This window comes from Callorhinchus milii, unplaced genomic scaffold (assembly GCF_018977255.1).
Source record: "Callorhinchus milii isolate IMCB2004 unplaced genomic scaffold, IMCB_Cmil_1.0 Scaffold1, whole genome shotgun sequence".
Classification (NCBI taxonomy): domain Eukaryota; kingdom Metazoa; phylum Chordata; class Chondrichthyes; order Chimaeriformes; family Callorhinchidae; genus Callorhinchus; species Callorhinchus milii.
The window spans coordinates 29344200-29367893 of record NW_024704742.1 but is presented as its reverse complement, the minus strand read 5'-3'; the positions used below and the strand labels follow the sequence as shown (position 1 = coordinate 29367893).

General features: G+C 44.1%; 1 protein-coding gene across 9 annotated transcripts in view; it reads left to right on the top strand.

Moving 5' to 3' along the window:
• elf2a (E74-like factor 2a (ets domain transcription factor)) overlaps positions 1 to 23694 on the top strand; it is a 67723-nt gene that overhangs the window by 27782 nt on the left and 16247 nt on the right. For 8 of the 9 annotated variants that reach the window (XM_042339045.1, XM_042339069.1, XM_042339067.1 and 5 more), the window contains one exon: positions 929 to 1094. In XM_042339045.1, coding sequence (XP_042194979.1) covers positions 929 to 1094 — 166 coding nt within the window. Of the gene's footprint in view, positions 1 to 928; positions 1095 to 13823; positions 13932 to 23694 lie in introns of those variants that run through there. The other variant, XM_007897688.2, reaches the window with a different exon arrangement.

Here is a 23694-nt window from a genome sequence, read left to right as displayed (position 1 = left end):
CTTGTCAGAGAGTGAAGTATTCACTGATATAAGCCATATTCAGCTCGAGCCACAAAGTCTCTATGTCTGTGATAATACAGAAGCTGTGAATGAGAGCATTTTGTTCTGTTGTAAGGAGGTGAATGAATCCACTCATTGTGCTGGTGTTTGTATTATCTTGACAGCTTCATGTCTTACTTTAACTATTGAATATCAGTTAATATGCATTGATCCCCTCCAGTGCCAGTAGCATCAGATATGTTGGTGTGTGTGTTGGTGAATTCTAAGCGAGCCCACGGTGTGGCGAGCCCACGGTGGCTAAGTTTGATTTTTAATGTTGATTTAATGTGGAGTTCTGTGGCATAGTGGTTATAGCACACACCTTGCAACTAATGTGGAGTTCTGTAGTGTTGTGGTTAGAGCACTCATCTCGCAAGTGAGAGGACCTGGGTTCGATGCTTGGACAGGATGAAACCTTAGGCATGTTTCTTTACTCCACACGCCTCGGTTTACAGATTGGCAGATCGCTTTTTCAGGGGAATAATCCCCTGAAAAATAAATAAACAATAAGAATAATTTGGTTCCTCAATCCCCGACTGTTCATGGGACACCGCTGTGCGCAATTGACTGCTGCATTTTGCCCACAAAATATACAGTCAATTCACTTTACAGTATATCCTGTGAAGTGCTTTGAGACGTCAAATGCTATTATCATTATTAATAGTGCCCTGCTAAGAACAGCTATCTCAGCAGACACTGGAAATTGAACCGGGTCTATATGGCTCAGGGCTAAATGCAGATTGTGGGTTGAATCCACAAGTTCATCAGTGGATTTCTGCCTTTTTGCTTTAATTTAAATGCAAAGTGATACACTACTGTGCTAAAGCAGCATCTTTCTCTGATGCATTCTTGTTAATCTTCATTTATTCTGTGCTATTTTGCTTTTCAGGAGGCAGAGAGCAGTGCAAACTACCCAGCGGTGATTGTTGAGCCAGTTCCCAGTGCCAGGCTCGACCAGGTCTATGCCGCACAGGTACTGGTTTACGATGATGAAACGTACTTGTTGCAAGATTTTGCTGAAGAGCAAGAGATCGAGACGGATTCGTCAGAAACAGGTAGGAGCCATAATAATGGATGAAATGATATTCACAAGCTCATGAAATCCTCCGGATTTCAATTCTGCCCCAGCTGTCTCCCAAGATTGTATTACGATCCACATTTATCATTATTATTGTGCTGGTAAGGAATTAAAATGTACAATTGCACATTTGTGAGTGAAATGAAAGATTTCAGATTTGTGCCCTATTGAATATATTTTTTTTCTTATGAATTTTCTTCCCTTCGCGGCCCACTCCTCCACCATAGCTCATTGTGTTGTTCACCATTCTGTGGGTGAATGGAGGGACAGGACCATCCTCCTATGGCCACTCTGTGACAGGTGAGTGCAGGTGGCTTCAACTAGATGATAGCCATGGAGAAAGGTACATGTCCATCAGGGCATTGGCAGATGGGTTTCTGTCTACTTGGACATGACTGCTTCTCGAAGCCTGGTTGATGAACCAGGCATATCTCTTTGGAGCACCAAGGTAATGATTTCACACAGGTACCATCCCATGGGAATCAGCAACTTTCCACTGCATGATGTAGTGTATGTGTGGGTTAGGATGGCAGCCTGCTTGTCATGAGGAAGGATATCAGAGCCAATTCTGATTCTGTCCATGACTGATATTGACTTATGCACACAGGGGTCATTAGATAATGATCAGGCGCATGATTCCTTCCTGATTTTCTTTGCCCCTTCCTGCCCCGTGGATACCTGGGTCAATTATAGTCACACCTCAATCACAACTAGATCACAGTATTTAAAACAAAAACTCCTTAAAAACCCTTGTTCATCAAGACTTTGATCAACCAGACTTTCACACCTGTCTTCTTGAGAGTGATTACTGTAGTTGCAGACTGCTAAAACAGCCAATTAAACGTGACCTTTTCATAGAGACTTGAGCAACCAGTTGCATACCCCGTTTGCTCACTGTGTACATATTGTGCCCTATTGAGCACTTCCCTTTCAGTTCCGTGTTTAGATATTGATGCCCTAGCTTAGGCCCAGCACAGTACACACAGTTTTATTATGGGATTTGGGCAATATACATTCATTGACAAATTCATGTGTTTTTTTTAAAAAAGTAATTTTTCCTTATTTCTTCAATGATCTTCTTTGCATTTTGTGGTTTGTTGTGGTTTACATTGACTTCCTAATTGCATGCTGCCCTGGTGCTACAGTACTAGCTGTACCTGTTGAAGCTTCGCTTGCAACCAAAGGATCCAATATGGAATGTAGATTGACACACAGACTGACATTTCATCTTTATATTCATCTGGGAGGACTCTTTTGGGAGGATTACTTTTGGGAGGACTCAGTGGGAGGACTCGGTGCTTTAAAAATGTAATTTATTTTGTTGTTGCCGCAGCTTAGCTTTGCCTGTGTTCTTTATTTTGTTCCCGCCGCTTGGCTATGTGCGTGCTGTGTGACGCAGGATGCCACAGCGCCACGGTCAGCCCACGCGGCCACCAGGTGTAACTGCGATGCGTACATACATATGTGCTCTGTGACACACGATGCCACAGCGCCATTTTGACTCGGCGGCCACCAGGTGTAACTACAACGCAAAACTGAAAATAACTCATGAACGATAGGAGATACCTGAAAACAAATATGCCCATGTCACTCCCAGCTCCAAGACCTTTCCGATGAGGTATAAATCTACATGATGTCTCTACATCAGTTGGTTATTGAGATCTTTCTTGAAGCGCAGTTGTTTTATTAGTCGTTTTATTAGTGTAAAGATATATATGTTACACAATTTCTACATTTTGTTATGATAAATTCAGTGCATTTCAGCCTAACACTTTGTTGCTTGTTCAGGAATTGGTGATGGTCAAAAGCAATGTTTCAGCATAAAATGGTTACCAAAAGATGGTAGCCTAACTTTAAGGAAAATCTTCTTATCAGTGGAGACAACCATCATTGGCTAGATAATAACACCAAATCACTGCTTGACACAAAGCTTGACACAAGTTAGAAAGTACTACCTGTTAGTCTCTTTCTACATCTCACTCTGTAACCAACCTGTGACTGACCCTCAGAGGGTGGGGAAGTTGAGCGGTGTCTCTCTGAAGATTGGGCTGTATTCACGGTGACACATCCGACAAAAGGATGAGTGGATATGAGTCAACTATGTAGTGGGTTCGCTGATTGAGTACCCAAGATCTGAAGTATTCCAAGATACTGTTGGCAATTGAACTCTCTGCCTGGCTTCTCAATGGGGCTTGGGAGGGTGGACATGTCACTAGGAGACTGGTTTCTTTAGACTCTGTACCTCATAGCCCTGTAAAAGAACGTTTAACAGGTAGGCTGATTCTATCTGGAAAAACAGCGGGAAGCTTACCAATGCTTTGCACGGATAAACTACGTGGTTTTAGCTGATCCAGCACCTGAAATTGTGAGTGTCAGCTTCTGCTGATTTGCTCTGGTATTTTCTAGGTTTAGACAAAGTTTGTGTGGCGTGCATCAATCCGTATTCTTCTTTCTTTCCCGGCCCCCCCTCCCCCCCGCGTGAGAAGTTAGACTCCGGACATGGTAATGGAACTGCACATCAGACTCCTGGCTGACCAAAAAAGCTGTTCCGTTTTGTCTGATTTCACACAATGAATTTGGTGCTCTGCTTAATTGTTTCAGTGACCACACATAGTAAAAAAAGGGTAATTCATTGATAATTGTTGCATTTAATCTATAATCTATAATTTATGTATTGTAACCTTTTGCTCAAATATGATCCTTGGAACAAATTTGAGTCGTGATCCCAGGAAAAGAGCAGTGCCATGTGGTCTTCTGTGTGTTAAAATGTAACAGTGGTAAATGAATTCAAATTATAACAGTTTCAATAGGAACTGTTGCAGAATCAATTCAATGCGCAGAAATAATGACAAAAATTTCTGCCGCCCCAACTAATAAAAAAAAACTTTGCATTTGATATAGCAGAGAGGATGCCTCAAAGCATTTCACGTGATTTACTGCAATGACCGTGTATCTTGTAGGTGAATACAGCAACCAGTTTGCACCCAGCAAGGTCCCACAATCAGCCATGACATGAGAGACCAGTTTTATTTGGGGGTTGGGCAACACCAGGAGAAACTCTTCCCTTTTTGAGAAGTGTCGTCATGGGATCTTTAAGTTCACCTGAACAGGCAGATGGGACATGGTCAGCCGGAAGTCTGATGTGCAGTTGGTTTAATGTCTCATCCAAAGAATGCAGCACTCTACTCACATTGGTGCATTGGAGTGTCAGCTCGATTGAGTTCAAAGTCACAACTTTATTGTGCCTCATTTATTTTGCTTAAGTATCTTACTCATGTTTCTGTTAGGTAGAGGTTAGTGAGTGAGTGACAATGTCATTGTGGCTGCATTTGATTTTACGATCAGTACTGTACATAGAAAATGCAGTGCTGTGCAGAGAGCACATTATTGTACAGGGTAAGTTTAAATTCACTCTTTATTACAATCCGTATGATGACCTATTATCTGCATATTTCGATATCCACAGTGAGTCTGATCTCAATTATTATGGATAGCGGGTAACACTGTAGCGTATTTACCAGACATTTTTTTAGATTGATCGATCGGGTGAGTAAGCGGCTGAGACTTGTCCCTTAATTGCATTTATATTAAAACGGAAGCAAGTGAGCCTCTTGCTCAAGTGCTGTGGCTTTCTTGTTGAAGATTAAAGCCTGATCTCAGATTTTTCCAAAATAACCTTAAATGGAAAACACAACCTGAAATTTGTGGATTTTAACTGTCGTTAAGATTTTAATTTAACAGTTAGTATGCCTTGTAAGCGAGACAAAATAGACAGCAATCAACCATTTACACTGTTTGAGCTGCATACAGGTTTCAATAGCAATTAAAAGGAATTAGATGTATTGTTCCATAGACTGTTGTCACTCTTCTATATTTGCACTCCATGTATCCTGGGTGTGATGAGTGAATCCAAGGCTCTTTAAGGAAAAAGAATGACCAAAATCTGTGTGACTTTTTAAAAATAATAATCGTATTTGATAAAGCGCCTTTTATGTCGGGAGGACATCTCAAAGAATAGGATTTGCTGTAAAGTATGGTAAGTGTATAATCGGTAGGCGAAATTACTTCCTGAGCCCAATAACTATGCTTCTACTGTTAGAGAACAATTATTCTTTATTTTCTGAAAAAATAGTCACTGCACTCTAATAATAATAATAAAAATCCTTATATTTGATATAGCTCCTTATCAAGTCATTGAGACATTTCAAAGAGCTTCACAGAATATTCTGCAAAGTGAATTGACTGTACATTTTGTGGGTGAAACATGGCAACCAATTGCGCACAATTGTAAATTAAATTAAAAGTAAATTCTGTAAAGCACTTTGAGAAATTTCGATAACAAATGCAAGGACTATTTTAATTAATAGTCTCATGACAATCTATTTCACTTATTGAGAGGGTTTCTAATCCAAATCACATCTCTCTTCTCTCCGCCTGTGCCACCACCACCCATATTTGTTTGGCCGTTTAGCTTAATTTCATTAAATGTGTTTGAATTTTCTCAGATTATTGTTTATGTACAATCTAGGTTTAAAATGCTACATCAAAGAATAACAATAACTTAGCATCCTTCATGCAAAGTAATGTCTCTGAGCTTAACTACCTATATCAGAAGACCATTTTCAACCACTAATTATTTCATGCTGTGTCTTACAACACCTTCCCTTTAACCATAGACATATAGAAATTTTCAGTACACAAGGAAATTATTTGGCCGATTATGCCTATGCTGGCTCTTCAAAAGCGTATTCAGTTTAGTCCCATTCCCCTGCTTTTCCCCAAATGTTTTTTTATATTTCTCTTGTGACTAAATATTTATACAAACCAATCAACTGTTCCAGCAGAGTTGAGGGGACTTACACAACATCACATCAGGTCTGAACCCAGGCGTGAAGCCAAAGTTTGTCTTTCGGGAGAAGCAAATAATAATAGGATTTGGTCACAAGATCTTCTCTGGGTCACCAATTTATTATGTATATGTGCATTGGTGGCTAGGGCTAGAGGGGCTCAGCACCCCCAAATCTATATACAGCTCACCTCTTTAAGTGGAGCTGGGGAGGGAAAAGCCCTGAGCCATTGGAGGACCACAACCAATCCTCTGAGCAGCCCCAACTCACAGTATCCATGGGCCCCATTTTGCCCCCTCCCAACTTGTCGACGGTGCCTGCTGATTTTCAATTTGGAGGCATCTCATCGGGGCATCCTTACCTGACCATCATCATTAAAAGTAATCGACATTAGTCGATAGACCTGTCATTCAAGCCAACGGGTCACTTGTCTTAAAGGGGACCAATCCATTAACTGAGGTTTACTCACTGCCCCCCCCCCAAGAATATTTTCAACTGCGTGGGGGAGAGGGGAGATATTTTCAGTAGAGTATGGATTCCCAGGGTAAGTACTCCACTATTTTACTGATTTTCACATCAACCCTCTTCCTCGACCTTTAGTTTGGGAACTAAATCTTTTCAGGATTCTAAGAAGCAACCCTGCTTAAAGGACCCTATATAATTGCAAGTTGCTGTTATTGTAAATCTGCTTCTCACAAAAGGAACCAACGACAACCATCAATCTAAAGATATAAACACAGAAGTCGCTGAAACACGCAACAGGTCAGGCAGCATCCATGGAGAGAGGAAAATGAGTTAATGTTTCAGATCAATCACCTTTTGATGAAAAGTCATTGACCTGAAATGTTAACTAATTTTCCTCTCTCCATGGATGCTGCCTGACCCGCTGCGTGTTCCCAGCGACTTCTGTGTTTATACCAGATTTCCATCATCTGCAATACTGTGCCTTTTATCAATCTAAAGATGTTGTCCTGGAAAACTCTTCTTCATTTGCTATCCTGTCTGTTCTGGTTTGGTGAACTACATGATTTTATCGTTGATCCCCTCAACCTCATTTTTTATTTGAGTTTAAGACTCCAAACTTCCCATTTTTCTAAAAGGCATCACAATGATTTGTGGACTACGTCGCCCTCTGCTGTCAGTCTGTAGGGAATAATCTATCAAATAATTTGATGGGATTATCCTGCTGGAATGTTCCACTTGCATCAACTTCAAGCTCTTAGTGACTAGCCACTCGCTGGAACCAATCTGTACATTAAGCTCAAGTACCCAATTGTTCTAGGTGAAAGGGTATGCATTTGATTGCCTTCTTCCGTCTTATGCTCATCAAACACTGATCCCCTCTCGATATGAATTGCTGTTAATCCTTGGGTTTGATATCACGCCTATAAAAGTCAAAACATCTCGCACTGGTTTAGAGATAAATGATGTCAAGTGGCTTTGTCTCTTTTGGCACATTTGAGCAGCCATGAACCAAATGACCAATTAATCTAGATGATTGATGGCCTGGAATTTAGGAAAAAATCCCTTTGGCCTTTTGTTTAGTTCCATGTAGTCTTTAGCATCTACTTGAAATACAGGCAGACATGACCTCAGCTTAATATCATATCCAAACAAAGGCACCGCTGGCGATATAGTAGAGCTTCCCTGGTGCTCCACTGGAGTGTCAGCCAAGACGATGAGTTCAAGTTCCAGTGTAGGGCTTTAACCCACAACCTTCTAATTCGAGGTGAGTGTGCTGCTGAATAAGACAAGTTAATACCTGAGAGTTGCTATGCCAAAGTCCTAACCGCTAGCATGGTCCTAACTGGACAAGCAACGGGAAAGCTTACCAGACAACGATATCAATGGCAAGCTTTGGTTTTAGCTTGCTAGTACTCCAGCAGTACCACAACGCACACTCTGGGGTCCCCACCTTGGCTCTTGCAACTTGCATCTAAATACTTTCCAGAATTAGGTAGGCAGGATGCATCCTTTCAGGGAGAGAGTGTGTATTCCATCCCAACAATCTATCTGGGATTTCCATGTGTAGGTGGGATGCATGGAAATCCCAGCTTGGTTTGGATATTCTTAAACATGGTGATGGGTTTCTGTATGTCAGACACCTGGGTGACCAAAAAAAAAGGGTTAACAAGAGCTAAATGGTCTGCTCCTCCAAATCCTGCCGATGAGCCATTTTTCTAAAATGGCTCATCGGCTGTCTTGTCACCAGCAGTGCCCTGGAATAATGTGGACCGCATTTTGTGTAGAAGTATGGGTAATGAAGAACATCAGACTGTATGTAATTTGGTGTTAACAGGCAAAGCTAGCCAAACTGCTGGTTGTAGAAGCTGCAAATATTGAGAATGGAAAATGAGAAAAGAGAAGAATAAATGTGGGAGCAGAGAAAGGGGCATAAAGAAAGTGGAAATAAAAATGAAAACTGCAAAGGATCAAGACTAGTGGATGAGAATACCCAAGAAATGGAGCAAAGCAAATATGAGAAAAATGTAGCGCACACTTGTCAATTTAACTGATGCAACAAGTCTGCCTCACAGTGGAAAGACTAACAGCAATACAACTGGAAAAGGAGGATTGTGGAAGGATAACGGAAACGATCAGATGGGGTAAGAGTAGAAGATTTGCTCTAGTTTTCTCCCCTTTCCGATACTGTTCTGTGGTGGTGACTCTTGCTGGGGTGTGGATCTTTGGTATGTAACCTACTGGCCATTCTTCATATACTAATGTAGGTCACAGGCTTATCTGACTGGAGTGGGCCATTCCAGGCAAGATCAATCCTGTCCTACCTCAGTGCCCAAATACATCACCTATTAAAGTAAATAGAGCCACTCTGGGGATGCATCCATCTTATTTCCTTGATGTACAACATTGGAGGGGCCTAGTTATTGCAGCAATAGGCTTAGACCACAACAATAAGCAAATGTTAATCAGTTCTGACAGCCATCTCCCTTCAGATATGAAACTATTGATTAGTCTAATTTGCCTTTCGAGACAGTTGTAAAGTTGGACGAATTTCAATTACAGTAAAATCTTTAACCTTTTGGATTGAGGTTTAAAATGGCTGTAATAATAATAGTCCTTGCATTTGATATAGTGCCTCATCACGTCTTCTAGATGTCTCAGAATATACTGTGAAGTGAATTAACTATATTTTGTGGGCAAAATGAGGCAGCCAATTGCGCACAGCAGTGTTGCACAAACTGTCGTGGATTGAGTGACCAAATTATTATTTTTTGAAATCTTCTTTTTCGGAGGGATTATTACCCCTGGAATCGCAATCCGGCAATCGATAAACACTTGAGTTCTCAATTACTGCTTGGTGAACAGAGGTGTGTGGAGTAAGGAAACTTGCCCAACGTTTTGACCTGCCGGCAATCAAATCCAGGTCCTCTTGCTTATGAGGCGAGTCCCTTTTACCACAAAGCCACATTATTCCACATAAAGGTTGAGGTCTGGGTTAACTCTGTGATGTGTATTTTTTTCAAACGTGTGGTTCACGCTACAGCTGTGAACAAATATCCTTACTTCATACAAAGGAAGTCCTCCTGATGTGAAAGGCGCTATACAAATGTAATTTGTTGTTGTTGTCCTTGTTAATCGTATGTGCTGTACATTACTGACTATAAACCTAGTGGTAGTTTAAATACTCACTTGTGGAAACGAAGATGTTATCTGAGGTTTGACCACAAAGTTACTGGAGAATTACAGATCAATTTGTTGTTCTTTTGAAAGGGAGAACCCAGTTGAAAATGTACAATGACTTAAATTGCCAGATTCAGCTTGGTGACTCGGGGGGGGGGGCATTACTGCATTATCATTTTGTGCTCGCATTCATAAATTTCCAAAGTTGTAGAAAACTTATTTTCCATTTCATCCCTGTTTTTAGCACAAGAGAATTGATTTAAACAGATAGGTATGTTTGACAATTTCTGTTGTGTCTCCTAACCCCCTACCAACCCGCCCGCTCCCTCCACTCAGCTAACTCCGCTTCGACCATGCCATCGGTCACCCCCCTTCCCCTCCCCTCCCTTCTCCCCCCCCCCCCCCCCCCCCCCCGACCCCAGCTCGGGTCTGAAATTCTGTACACTGTCCAGCGCCTTGGGACGTCCTCCCGATGTGAAAGGCGCTATACAAATGTAATCTTGTTGTTGCAATTCTGATATATTCTGACATATTATGTAAGCAACTCCTACACAGATCTAGATGAAGGTGGAATTGGCTAGTTTTAGTTTGAACTCTGGGAAATCTGGATCATGACAACTGACCAAACACAGTATTTTCACATCCAGGAAGTACGTAAAAAGACAGCAGTGAAATGTTAGCGTGGCTCAGTGGTGGCAGTCCTGCCTCTAAGTCAGAAGGTTGTGGGTTCAAAGTCTCACGTTGGGACTTGGAACATATAGTCTAAGGTGACACTCCAATGAAGTACTGGGGTGTGTTGCATTGCCGGAGGAGATGTTGAAACAAGGTCCCTTCTGCCTGTTCAGGTCGAAATTGAAGATGCCATGGCACAATTTGAAAAGAGAAGGGAGTTTCTCCCAGTCCTGACCCCAAGTAAAATTGTTCACTCACTCTGATGGCTGTTTGTGGGACATTGCTGTGCACAAAACTTGGATGCTGCATTTCGCCCACAAAATACACAGTCAACCTATATTCTGTGAAGCGCTTTGAGATGTTTCAATGACATGGAAGGATGCTATATCAAATGCAAGGATTATTATTACTTTAGATACATGTGCTGAACTCAATGACATGTAACCATTCTTCAGGCCTATACCGATCAACAGCTGTACTTCCTTGTTGAATTACTAGTTTCTGCTGTAAAACAGTTGTGATAGTTTGACTGATGCTCCAATGCAATGCACTTTTGGAGCTGCCAGCATTTGGGGGTGATGTTAAACCGAAGTCTCCCATCTGCCTCTACAGGTAGACTTTTAAGATTTTGTGGCACCAATTGAAAAGAGAAGGGAGATTTTCTTGGTGTCCTGGCTAACAATTCTACAGATAAAATTGGTCATTCACTTCATTCCTCTTTGTGGAACATTGCTGTGTGCAAATTGGCTGCTATGTTTGACCTCGAGGTACACTACACGTTGGTGAATGTTGTGAAGTGCTAAATCGTTTTGCCATTGGAATAAGGTGCTACATCAAATACAGGTATTATTTCATATAAATGCTTTATTAAAATCTGAACTCCTAGTCTGTACCATCATTCCTGTTCTATCTTTTAATTACTCTCTGTAAAGAAATACTTTCTGGCGTCAGTCCTAAACTTGCCCTTCACAAACCTGAATCTGTGCTTTCCTGCCTTGCAATTCCCTCTATTTTTTCCTTATTTGGCATAATCAAAGTAAAGACCGAACGTGAATGATGTGGTCTAAGTTGTGTGTGTGTGTGTGTGTGTGTGAGAGAGAAATGACCACAGAAAACCACAACCTCAAGGTTTAAGCAACTTATACCTTTTTCAGAACTCATTGAGATTATAACTGCAAGTGGTTGCTTGCCCTCATTTTCTGTGGTTGCAGTTTTTTTTAAATAGTGCCTTTGTGTGGTATATTTCCTAACATGAATGTTGTAAAATCTTCCCTGTGCAAAATCTCCAGTCCCAGTTCTCTTGAGCTGTACTAATTGAGTTTTGAGTGGGGCGGTTCAATAGAAGAAAATGGAACTTGAGCACTTTTTTTAAACAAAAAGACAGTTTTGAAGTATCCTTTCAAGTCTTTTGATCATCCAATTTCAATTACGGCCAGACATGGCCTCGTCTGCATAACTATTGGGTTAAATGGCTAACGGGATAGACGTTATGCAAACATATGCACGAATGGCTGTGTTGAAAGAAAATTAAGATATCGTCTTGCGTCAACTTCTGTTCCCCGATGGTGTGTGTTAGGCATTGCTCTCTTACACGTTATATGCTGATGTGTCTTACCAGTGTGCAGTATCCCTTACTGTGCACACGGCGAGGAAGCTCTGATTAACACGGGTAATCTGATAAAAGCGATTCCTGGATATTAATGTCCTGAGACACGACCAAAAAATCGTTTTATTATTTCCGCATTAGGCATCGGGTTACTTGCCACCGAGTTGGCCGAAATGACGACAGAAGCCGAAGTAATTGTCAAATGAATAAATAAATGAAAGTAAATAAATAAAGCAAGCAAGGACATGTTTTTGTGCAGCCCCGTTGGTTGGTGGCATGGTGACAGCTTTACAATCCCAGGCCGTGTTCATCACACAATGACGACAGCCCCTTTAAATTAAATTGGCGATCCGTCCAAAGTGTTTGCATTGGGACCCGCTTCGCCATTCATTCCAACCACGAAACTGCCTTCGGGTCTTTTAGTCGTTAGTTTTATGCTTCGAATCGAACCAAACATTCGGGAAGGTTTCGTGCCACTCCCGACCTGAGCCCCTTTCGCTTGATGTTGTTGCAAAATCCCAGTTTCTGCGAGTAACGTGAGACCTTCTGCTGCGGTTCAAGTGATCCAGACCGCACCCGCGCATTGCCTGAGAGTTTCAGCGCCTCGGGACGTCCTCCCGACCTGAAAGGCGCTCTCTATAAATGGAATCTTGTTGTTGTTGTTGTTGTTGTTGTTGTTGCTGCAGCAAATATCAGGACTCCCGTTGACTCCTGGAGCTCCTGCATTTGTTGGGGTCTTTTTTTTTCTCTCTCTCTCGTCGCCTTAGTCGTCCCCACACAGCGTGAGCTGGAAAAGCGTCTTTGCTCCGCTTCGATTTCGAGAACTTTGCAAAACCGAATGCAACGTGTGGACGTCGCACCCGATCCGATCCGATCCGATCTGATCTGCAGACCAGGCGGAGGCGCGGCTGTTGGTGTTAACAGAACCCCTGACTTTCTGTGGGAGGGGATCCCGCACCGATAACCGGAGATCTGAACCGCGCGCTGTGTGTTCTCCGCCTCTGTTTGCACCGCGGAGTCTGACTCCTGGTGTCGGATCTGTTCTTTTAGTGCATCTTCTTGTGGGCATTAGAGAGAGGGAGAGAGAGAGGACAAAGCAACGACCCCCTCTCTCCTCCGTTTAATGTTACAGTCAGGAGAGATGGAGGGGAGAGAGAGAGAGAAGGGAAGGAAAAAAAAACAAGGGATCAGATCGATTGTGGAGCTTTTTATAGGAAAGGGAATGAAAAACATGGAGGAGTTGTGTGAAAGTGCGTGTGTGTATGCATGTCTGTATGTATGTATGTGTTTGCCTGTGTGTGCGTATGTGTATGTGTGTATGTATGTATGTGTGTATGTATGCATGTCTGTGTATGTATGCGTGTGGGTGTGTGTATGTATGTGTGTGGGTGTGTGTGTGTATGTATGTGTGTATATGTGTGTGGGTGTGTATGTATGTGTGTTGGTGTGTGTGTATGTCTGTGTGTATGTGTGTGTATGTGTGTCTGTGTGTATGTGTGTGTGTCTGTGTGTGTATGTATGTGTGTGTATTTATGTCTGTGTGTATGTGTGTGTATGTCTGTGTGTGTGTGTATGTATGTGTGTGTATGTATGTGTGTATGTGTGTGTATGTATGTGTGTGTGTGTATGTGTGGGTGTGTGTGTATTTATGTCTGTGTGTCTGTGTGTGTGTGTATGTGTGTGTATGTCTGTGTGTGTATGTGTATGTCTGTGTATGTGTGTATGTCTGTGTGTGTATGTCTGTGTGTATGTCTGTGTGTGTATGTCTGTGTGTATGTGTGTGTATGTCTGTGTGTGTATGTGTGTCTGTGTATGTGTGTAACTCGGGTCTCTGTGCACACACGGTGCAAGTGTTGGCTTTTGCGGACGGATACGGCGCTGTGCGTTGTGTTGTGAAGATTTCCTGTGGGTGCGCAGTGATACGATCAGCTCTCCCCCCCCCCCCCCCCCTCTCTGGGAAGCTGCTGCTGCTGCCGTTTGCGGAGAAAGATGGCGACTTCACTTCACGAGGGTCGGAAAAACCAACTGGACCTCCTCATCCAAGCCGGTAAAACCCGCCAGACCAACAAACTTTTGCGAAGCCCCCACTCCCCCCCCCCACCACACACACAGCCCCCAGAGAGTCAGCCCCCACCCCCCCCCCGCCGCCGTGTGGAGAGACGGGAGGTGGGGAATGCAACTGTCTGCTCCAGTCCCGTTACTGTAAGGAAAGAAGGGAAAGGGGAAGAGAGATCAGGAAGTGAGCACCTTGTTGGCAACCTGCATGGCGAGAGGGGCTCTCTTCCTGCTTTGTGTGTGTGTGTGTGTGTGGGGGGGAGGAGAGGAAAGAGAAAGGAAGGAAGGAAATCAAGTTGTGTGTTTCGTTGCACGTTGAAGATGGTTGGCTTCAAAATAAAAGGAAACTACTGTATGCAGAGTACCGTGTGTGAGAGAGAGAGAGGAGGGAGAGAGGGAGAGAGAGAGGGGCAGCGTGTGGTGTGGTTTGATTTGCTGCTCTGTGTGTGTGTGTGTGAGTGACTGTGTGAGGCTTCGCTCGCCGTTACTTTACATTAATAGCTGCGGAACCAGGAAGTGCGCTGGTGGCTTCTTGTCCTCCCCCCTCCCCCCTCCCCCCCCTCCCTCCCATACGTCTTGGCACGTTAATGCCCCCCCCCACACCCCCCCCTCCCAGTCTTTTCACACGTAAATAAAAGAACGCTACCGCGCCCATTTTTTTTAAGTTCAAAAACCACATATATATATATGTATCAATATATTTCGAACGAATTAATAATTGGTAGTGGGACTCTCTCTTTGCCACTCCTCCCCTCAGCATCTCCTCCCTCCTCCCTCCTCCTCCTCTTTTCTTCCTCTCTCGCCCTGTCCCAAAGCTCTCTCTCTCTCTCTCTCTCTCGAGTCCTGCCCTTGTGGCTTTGCGTTTCGAGTCAGAAATTCCTCCCTCCGCTGAGCGGAGCGGCGCGGCTCTGCACTGCACGGCACTGCCCTGCCCTGCCCGGCCCGGCACTGCCCTGCCTGGCACTGCCCTGCCCGGCCCGGCACTGCCCCGGTGCCGTGCAGCAGCGCCAGGTTTGATGTTGGCGGAAGCGGCGCGCGGGTGATTGACAGGGACTGGGGCTGAGTGAGGTCCCGGGGAGGGGGGGGGGGGGAGAGGGGCGATGGAACGCGGTCCGGATAGCGCGCGCGAGCCCCGCGGGGGGTGGACGGGGAGAGAGCGAGAATGGAACGCGAGCCCGGGCCGGGTTGGAATGCTCTGTGTGTGTCTGTGTGTGTGTGTGTGGGGGGAGAGCGCGAGCGGCAGCGGGAGGGGGAGGGGGAGGGGCTGTAAACACGGAAGTTGAATGGCCTGTCCTGAGCTGCCGCTGACCAGCGAGGGAGGGGGGGGGGGGAGGGGGGAGGGGGGGAAAGGGACGCAGCAATAACGGGAATGGTGGCGGCGGAGGAAAGGGGGAGGAGACGCGGAGGGGGAGGCGATACAAAGGCTTCTTCCTGCTTACCCCGGGGCTCCCCCCCCCCCCTCCCCCCCTCCCTCGGTGGAATGGCTTTGGGGAGGGAAGCCGGGGAGCGAGCGCCGCTGCACCCGGGAATAGTGCAATGGGGCCGCAGTTGCTCTTTTCTTTCTTTCTTTCTTTCTTTCTTTCTTTCTTTCTTTCTTTCTTCCTCTCTTTCTTTCTCTCTCTCTCTGTCTCTCTCTCTCTATCCTCCGACCTGCTGATGGTTGCTCTCTCCTCTTCGGTTCAGTGCAGAGTCGCGCACTGCGCTTCACGCGAGATACGAGGCCACATTAAAATGCTAAACTGGATTCCCATTCCCCAGCCCGTCTGCTCCCCCCACCCACACCCCCCCCCCCCCCCCACACCCCCCCCCACACCCCCCCCCCAACACCCCCCCCCCCCCCCCCACACACCCCCCCACACCCCCCCCCACACCCCCCCCAAAAAAAAAACAATCATGAAATAAAGTTCAATTGTAGGTTTAGCAAAGACCGTGAGAGGGATCGAGATGCTGCAGCCACTCTATTGTTTCTGTTCTGAATGCGAATGGTTCACTTCCAGTACGATTTTAGTGGTTTGGTTTGGTTTCCTGAAGAGTTTTCAGCTGCTGACTGTCAGCGGATGGCCTCCCTCCCTCCCTCCCTCCCTACCAGGTCAAGTGCATAGCGAGACAAAGAAAAGCGCACAACCACGAAGCTGATTAGTTCAGAGCAGAAGTAATCTTAACGTCCCACGGGTATAATGTACAAGTAAGTACCGTACGCGCGAAGTCAGGGTTTTAAAATCGAGCTTCCAAACCCATCGCACGCACGGGCTTGGAAAACGTACCCGAGGAAGCAAACACGTCGAAGAAAAACTACTCGGTTTTTATGTCTTCTGTACACCTTGTGCATAGCGAAAATGGCTTAAGGCTGTGTGCAACTGACGTGTTTATTTATTTATCTCGCTGTATTGTCCCCAACTGGCCAGCAAGTCGTAATAAATGTTACATGTCCTCTTTGGTGAATATGTGGTATGCATTTGCTGAGATTCTTAGCCAAGCAAATAATAATAATAATAATCCTTGCATTCGGCATAGTGCCTTATCACGTCTTGGGAGACATCTCAGCATTTCACAGAATATACTGTGAAGTGAATTGACTGTATATTGGTATCCTTGGGAGGAGTTCCATATACAATACATCCAAAGAGATTGTCAGCTTGTGGAGTCCTGTAGCTCAGTGGTTAGAGCTCTCGCCTCGCAAGTGAGAGACTTGGGTTTGATTCCCGGGAGAGCAAAACCTTGGGAAATTTCCTTAATCCACACGCCTGATAATAATCCCTCAAGAAAAAAACCCACAATAATAATTTGGTCACTCATTCCACGACTGTTTGTGGGACACTGCTGTGCGCAATTGGCTGCCGGGTTTTGCCCACAAATACACGGTCAATTAACTTTACAGTATATTCTGTGAAGCGCTTTGAGATGTCTTGAAATTGTGAAACGTGCTGTATCAAATGCAAGGATTATTGTTATTTATTATAGCTATCAATACAGTACAGTACAAAATTACATGCATAAAGCGCCTTTCACGTCGGGAGGGTGTCCCAAAACACTGTATAAAATCGACAGTAGTAGATTTTATTAATGTGTTCTTAATACATTTTGAGAACAGAAAAGTGTGGCATTTGATTTTACAACCGGTTGTGAAAAATTGTATGGTTTGAAGGAGTTCTGTTTTCTCTGAAATGAGACATTTGCATGGAATTCAATGTTATTGCGGTTCAGGGTTCCAGTGTGTGTATTTGACAATCAAATGAACTTTTTGGACACTTTTCACAGGTCCTATTTTGAGGCAGTTACCCATTCAATTCAGTTATGGACTGTGACCCGAGACGAAAGGCTCCTGCACAACCTGACCACTACTTTACGTCTTAGATTTCTGTGTACTTTAACTTTACAACTTTCCTAAAAATGCGGAGAAATGGGAGCTGAAATTGACGTACTATAAATTTGCAATTGGAAATCTCTAGTAGTCTGTTTGCTCACTTTCGGTACAAAAGGCATCCTCCCTAAAAACAAGCTTTTTTTTGGTGGTGTTGGTATGATTAATATGTATCAATTGAAAAGTTTTTTTAAAAAAAAGTTTGTCTACATCCTGTTCTGGCAAGCTGCAAAGCCACGTTTTGTATTTAAATACGTTCTTCTCTTTGAAATACTCAGCCCTCCCCTTCTTCCCTGTCGCGGGTTAATGTTTAGTTAGAATTGGCTGCTCTCCCCTTCAGTAAGGAAGAGATATACTGACTGTGCCCGGGTTGTGCACATCCATTCGGGCGGCTGTTTCCATCCGATGATTTGGCTTCGCACATTTCCATAAATGGAAACAACCATGAGTGACTACCTTGGTGAAAGTTGTGTTTGACTTACAACAGGTGGCATTGCAATAAGAGCATGAGTCCAGTCCGTCTGTGTGTTTGAGAGGGAGAACACTTCTGATGTAATGTTGTTAATGAAATCTAAAACCTCACCCTTCGTGCACTGAGCCCAGATTTATCTGAAACTACACAACCGTCTATTTATAGTGCTTTGTAGCTAGTTTGACCTTCTATCGTCAATAAAAACAGCATCAGCCCTATTTTAATCTGCAGCTAGTTTAATGCCTTTTGCTTGTGCTCAATATTTTAAGATAACATCTAATGCCTTTTTCTGCAATCCTGGCACGATTCAGGTACAAAACACTTGGCAGATCTACTTTTGATCAAAATAATGTCATCACATTCTTTGCTGGCCAAAATTGAACTCCTAAAAAGAATCTTGTTGCCATCTGATTATAGAAAGTGTATTAGGCTGTTCAAAGCAAAGTGAGAATCTCTGGAATATTGAATATGATAGTAATTTGTTTGGAGTCCTGTAGCACAAGCGAGAGAACCTGGGTTCAATTCCCGGGAAGGGCCAAACGTTGGGCAAGTTTCCTTACTCCACGCGTCTCTGTTTACCTTGCAGTAAGTAGGAACTCAGTTGTTAGTCAATTGGTTTATTGCTTTTCCAGGGGTAATAATTCCTTCAAAATGAATAAAAAAAATTGGGTCACTCAAACCACGACTGTTTGTGGGACACTGCTGTGTGGAATTGGCTGCCACCTTTCGCCCACAAAATATACAGTCAATTAACTTTACAGTGTATTCTGTGAGGTGCTTTGAAATGTCTCGAAGATGTGATAAGCTGGGCTGATAGAAAAGTGCGGACATTTTTGCCCAAAATGCAGAGTGTTTTGCCAATCTCTTAGGAAATTGCGGAGGGCTTTGCTAAAATTTGCAGGGATTGATTGGTGCTATTGAGGTACATTTTACATTTTTTAATTTTATTGATAAAAACTAAACAGAAGGAAATAACAAATATTAGATTCTTGCAGAAAAAGATTAATTGCTTCTTTAGCAAAAACTGGGTTGCCATTTTTTTGTGGGGGAGAACGACACCAGTGAGGCTACAGGAGCTCACCACCTCCTGCCTCTCAGCGCCGACACCACACAGAGACACAGAGCGAGACACACATACTCACAGACACCGAGAGAGAGACACGTACTCACAGACACCGAGAGTCTGTGTCTCTTGACTATGTGTGTGTGTGTGTGTGTGTGTGTCTCTCTCTCTCTCTGGGTCTCTGAGTGTGTGTGGGTGTCTCTGTGTCTGTGAGTGTGTGTATTTGTGTGTGTCACATCAAGCGCCAAGTGCAAAGAGGTCCCAGAAAATTGAAAACATCCACTTGACTGCATCGTCCTCCCTCCTTACACCCCTTTGCCCCCTCTCAACCATGATCACCTGTATAAAGTTCACCACCTGTTGCCTTGACCCCCTCCCCACCCAGCTGCTGGTCAGTCAACTCCCCCTCCTCTCGCCACTGCTGGCCAACACAGTCAATCAGTCTCTCTCCTCAGGCTCTGTTCCACTCCCCTTGAAAACAGTTGTTATCACACCCATCCTCAAAAACCCACCCTCGATCCCTCTAATTTCTCACCCTACCATTTCCAACCTACCCTTCCTTGACAAAGTCCTGGATCGCAATGTTGCAGCTCAACTTGGTCACACCTCTCCCTCCACTCCCTCCTCGAGCCCCTGCAGTTTGGTTTTTGCTCTGTCCACAGCACAGAGACGGCGCTTGTCAAAGTCACAAATGACGTCCTCTCTATCTGTGACCAGGGCTCCTTCTGCCTCATTCTCCTGGATCTCTGCCGCGTTTGACACAGTCGACCATGCCATCCTCCTCCACCATCTCTCCTCCCTCATCCGCCTTAGTGGGACCGCACTTGCATGGTTCGAGTCCTACTTAACCAACCACCTCCATTTCATCTCAGCAAATGGTTTCTCCTTCCGTCTCCGCCCGGTCACCTGCAGGTGACCCCGGCTCCATCCTTGGCCTCTTCTTTTCCTCACCTATATACTCTTTCTGGGCGATATCATCCGCAGACATGGGGTAAACTTCCACATGTATGCAGATGACGCACAAATCTACTTTGCCTCCTCCAGCATTGACTCCAGGTCCACCGATGTTCTATCTGCTTGTCTGACAGACATCAGGGCCTGGATGAGTATAAATTTCCTGCAGTTGAATATGGACAAGATGGAAGCCATACTCCTTGGCACCCGTCAACGTCTTCACTCCTGCGGATCTAAACTTCTCAACCTCCCTGGGCTCTCCCTCAGATTCACCAAATCAATGTGCAATCTAGCCGTCCGGTTTGATCCCCAACTGTCCTTCCTCCCCCCCCATCGGGTCCCTGACTAGGACCGCCTTCTTCCACCTCCGCCACATTGCCCACCTCTGACTGTACCTTATCCCAAATGCAGCTGAAACCCTTGCGCATGCGTTTATTACCTCCCGCTTGGATTACTCCAATGCACTCTTTGCCGGTCGGTCTCCCAGCTCTACCATTCACAAGATGCAACTCATTCAAAACTCTGCCGCCCGCATACTGGCCCGGACCAAACTCCGTACCCACATCTCACCAGTTCTGGCCAGGCTCCACTGGCTCCCCATCGCTGAATGGATCGACTTCAAGTTACTCACTATTGTGTTTAAATCCATTAATTCCCTGACACCTCACTACCTCTCCGACCTCCTCACTTCCTAATCCACCACATGTCACATCTGCTCGAACTGGCACCGGCCTCCTGCTTGTTCCTTGCACTCTCCACTCCACCATCAGAGGTTACACTTTCAGCCACTACACTCCAAAATTCTGGAACTCTCTTCCTCAATCCCTCCGCCTTGACCCTCTCTCCCCTTTTTCAAGTCCCGCCTGAAGACCTTCCTCTTTGACCATGCTTACAGCCACTTCCCCCCCGACTTGGAGGCAGGCTCCGCCACTGTTAAGCGCTCTTAGACGCTACCCTGCGTGGAGGGCGCTATATAAGTGCAAGTTGTTGTTGAGAGATACACACCCACCCACTCAGACACACAGAGACACACACTCAGAGACACACAAAGAGACACAGAGAGTGAGACACACTCACAGCCACACACATACACACTCGTAGACACAAAGATACATACATACACAGACAGAGACACACATTCACACAGAGACATTCATAAACACACACACATATAGGACAGACGTAGACACTAACGTAGAGACACGCAGACAATCACAGCAGCGGGGCCTTCGAGTGAAGCCCATTTGTCTCTTGCGCCGCACTGTGCATGCGCGTCCGGAGTGGTTCCACCCACAGTGATATCAGGTAAACAGCGTGAGCGGCCCGCGGGCCAGAAACTACATTTATGGCGAGTTTGTTACAGACGGGGGTTGTAGCCGCATTTTTCTATTGACCAGGCAGTATATCAAATGCAAGGATTCAGTTCGCTCTGTGTAGAAAATTAGGAAGAGTAGAAACCAAAGACATACAACCTTTTTTTTAAAATCCCGCCTTTTCTCTGGATCCTTTTTACTGCCCAGGTATCTATCTCTATCTTAAATCCTTCATCTGATTCCTCATCTATGGTTTCTAAGGTAAGTGCTCTGAGATGCTGACCTGCGTAAATAATAATAATAATAATCCTTGCATTTCATATAGCGCCTTATCACGTCTTTGAGACATCTAACTTGCTTCACAGAATGTACTGTAAAGTGAATTGACTGTATACTTTGTGGGCGAAACATGGCAGGCAGTTGTGCACAGCACTGTTCACAAACAGTTGTGAATTAAAGTGACCAATTTATTATTTTTTTNGAAGGAATTATTACTCACGGAAAAGCGATTCGCCAATCGACTAACAACTGTGTTCCTAATTACTACTAGGTAAATAGAGGCCTGTGCAGTAAGGACACTTGCCCAATATTTCGCCCTGTCGGGAATCGAACCCAGGTCGCTTGCTTGCAAGGCGAGTGCTTTAACCACTAAACTACAGGACTATTATATTGCATGAAGGGTGATGTTGTAGTACATTTCAGATTCTTATTACTCTTTGCAAGAAGAATCGTTTTCTCATCTTGCACATAAGCTGTGTTAAAATTGAAGCAGTTTGAATACCTTGTGTAACTCTGGTGCAATGCCATGATGAAGAGGAGTATCAAGGGATATTGCCAGAATTGATCCAGGAGACCTCCACAGTTTGGCTCTCCCTCATTTGCTGCTTTGACTTAAGGAACCAATTTCTCTTTCTCTCAGTTGCTTTCTAACTACCTCTCACCTGTGATGAAAATGAAAATGCTAGCGATATGGGCCGTTAATATCCTGGGCCAATAGAAAAGTGCGGACAAACCACCGCATTTTCCTCCACAATGGCGCCGCCCGCTACAAACCCGCTACACCGGCTTCCTTGGGTACAAACTTTTCCACAGTGCCCCAGGCCCCTCGCGCTGTTTGCTCGATGCCACTACCGTGGCCGGAGCGGCTCCGATCGCACGTCCGGTGAATTTTTGCGGAAGCGGAAACGTGAACACAAGGCAGTGGCAATAAAGAAAATAAAAGAAGGTAAAATACTTTTGATATATATAACATTAAATGAAAATGTATCATTGTTTGCTTTCACTTTAATTTTGAAAGAAAATCTTAATTTATATGATTACAAAAGTTAATCTCCCTTTTTGATTGAATTTTAAAAGCACATAAAACAACCACAGCAAACAAAATCAAATAGACAGAACATTTCTAGCGACAAATGATCATGAAGATTCATTTTTATTTTTTCCTTTTTAGGTAGATCTGGACCTCAAAGACAAGTTGCTCTGACAACCTGCTTCTCTAGAGCCACTGCACCACCTATGGAGAGGCAAGAATTCATATTGGACTTTGTTTGACTAGAGCAGACAAACCGCTTGAAAAGGCTCCTGCCTTCCAAGAGTTTCTATGCAAGTACACGAAACAGGGAGGGACTATCACAACACCATCACAGCTTTGTAATACATACCTGAAGGAGCTTATTCCTGAGCATGAAGCATTTTTGAAAATGAGAAAAGAGGAAAAATTGTAGGTTAGCAGCAAAATGCATCTCAATACCACCCTCCGCAATTTCCCTCAAAATTTAACAAATTTCTCCTCGATTATCTACAGATTTGTAAAGAGTTCTGCAAAATCTCTCCCAAATATTTCTGCACTTTTCTACTGGCTCAGGTAATATCCAATATTGGAGATATTTGAAAATTAATGTGAATTTGTAAGGGCTGAGTGACAGTTTGTATGTAGGTTTGCATTACTTGGAATAATTTTGATTATTTGTAGTTTCTCCTTATGCAGCTACATCCAATTATTTGGAAAACAAATGTGGCAAATATCATTTCTTGATCAGTTGAAAGAAAGAATCATTATTTTGTTTTTTGAGACATGTTTGATCTACTTATTCTGTCTGTTTGCTATTCTTTCGGCAGTTTCTTTTTAAAGCTACAGCTTACACTATAATTTCACCTCTCCCTCTGTGTGCAAGATGAAGTAAAAAAGCCTAATTGTAAAAGTATTTTTCTTCTCTTTTCCTATGCTTCCTATTTTTGAAATAGTAAATATAGTATATCTTTTGTTAAATATTAGGTTCGGTGGTAGAGTGGAGTTGGGGAAGCTGCTGGATGTGTCTGCAATTTACATTTTGTGTACATGTAGCAATTAAACTCTGCATTTCATTCCTGCCACTTTGATGAGAAGCAGGATGGAGACTGGATATGAGGGCTGTATGTGTAGCAACTATAATTTGTGTATTTTCTTCCTCCGAGCATCCATTTTAAAATGTATTTGTGCACGTAAGCTCTGTGTACGCATGGGTGTTGGAAGTTTAAAGGAACGGTCTGACCTGCATGGATTACCACAAATTGGATAGTTGCTTTTTAGGAGTTAACATTTTTTATAATTTT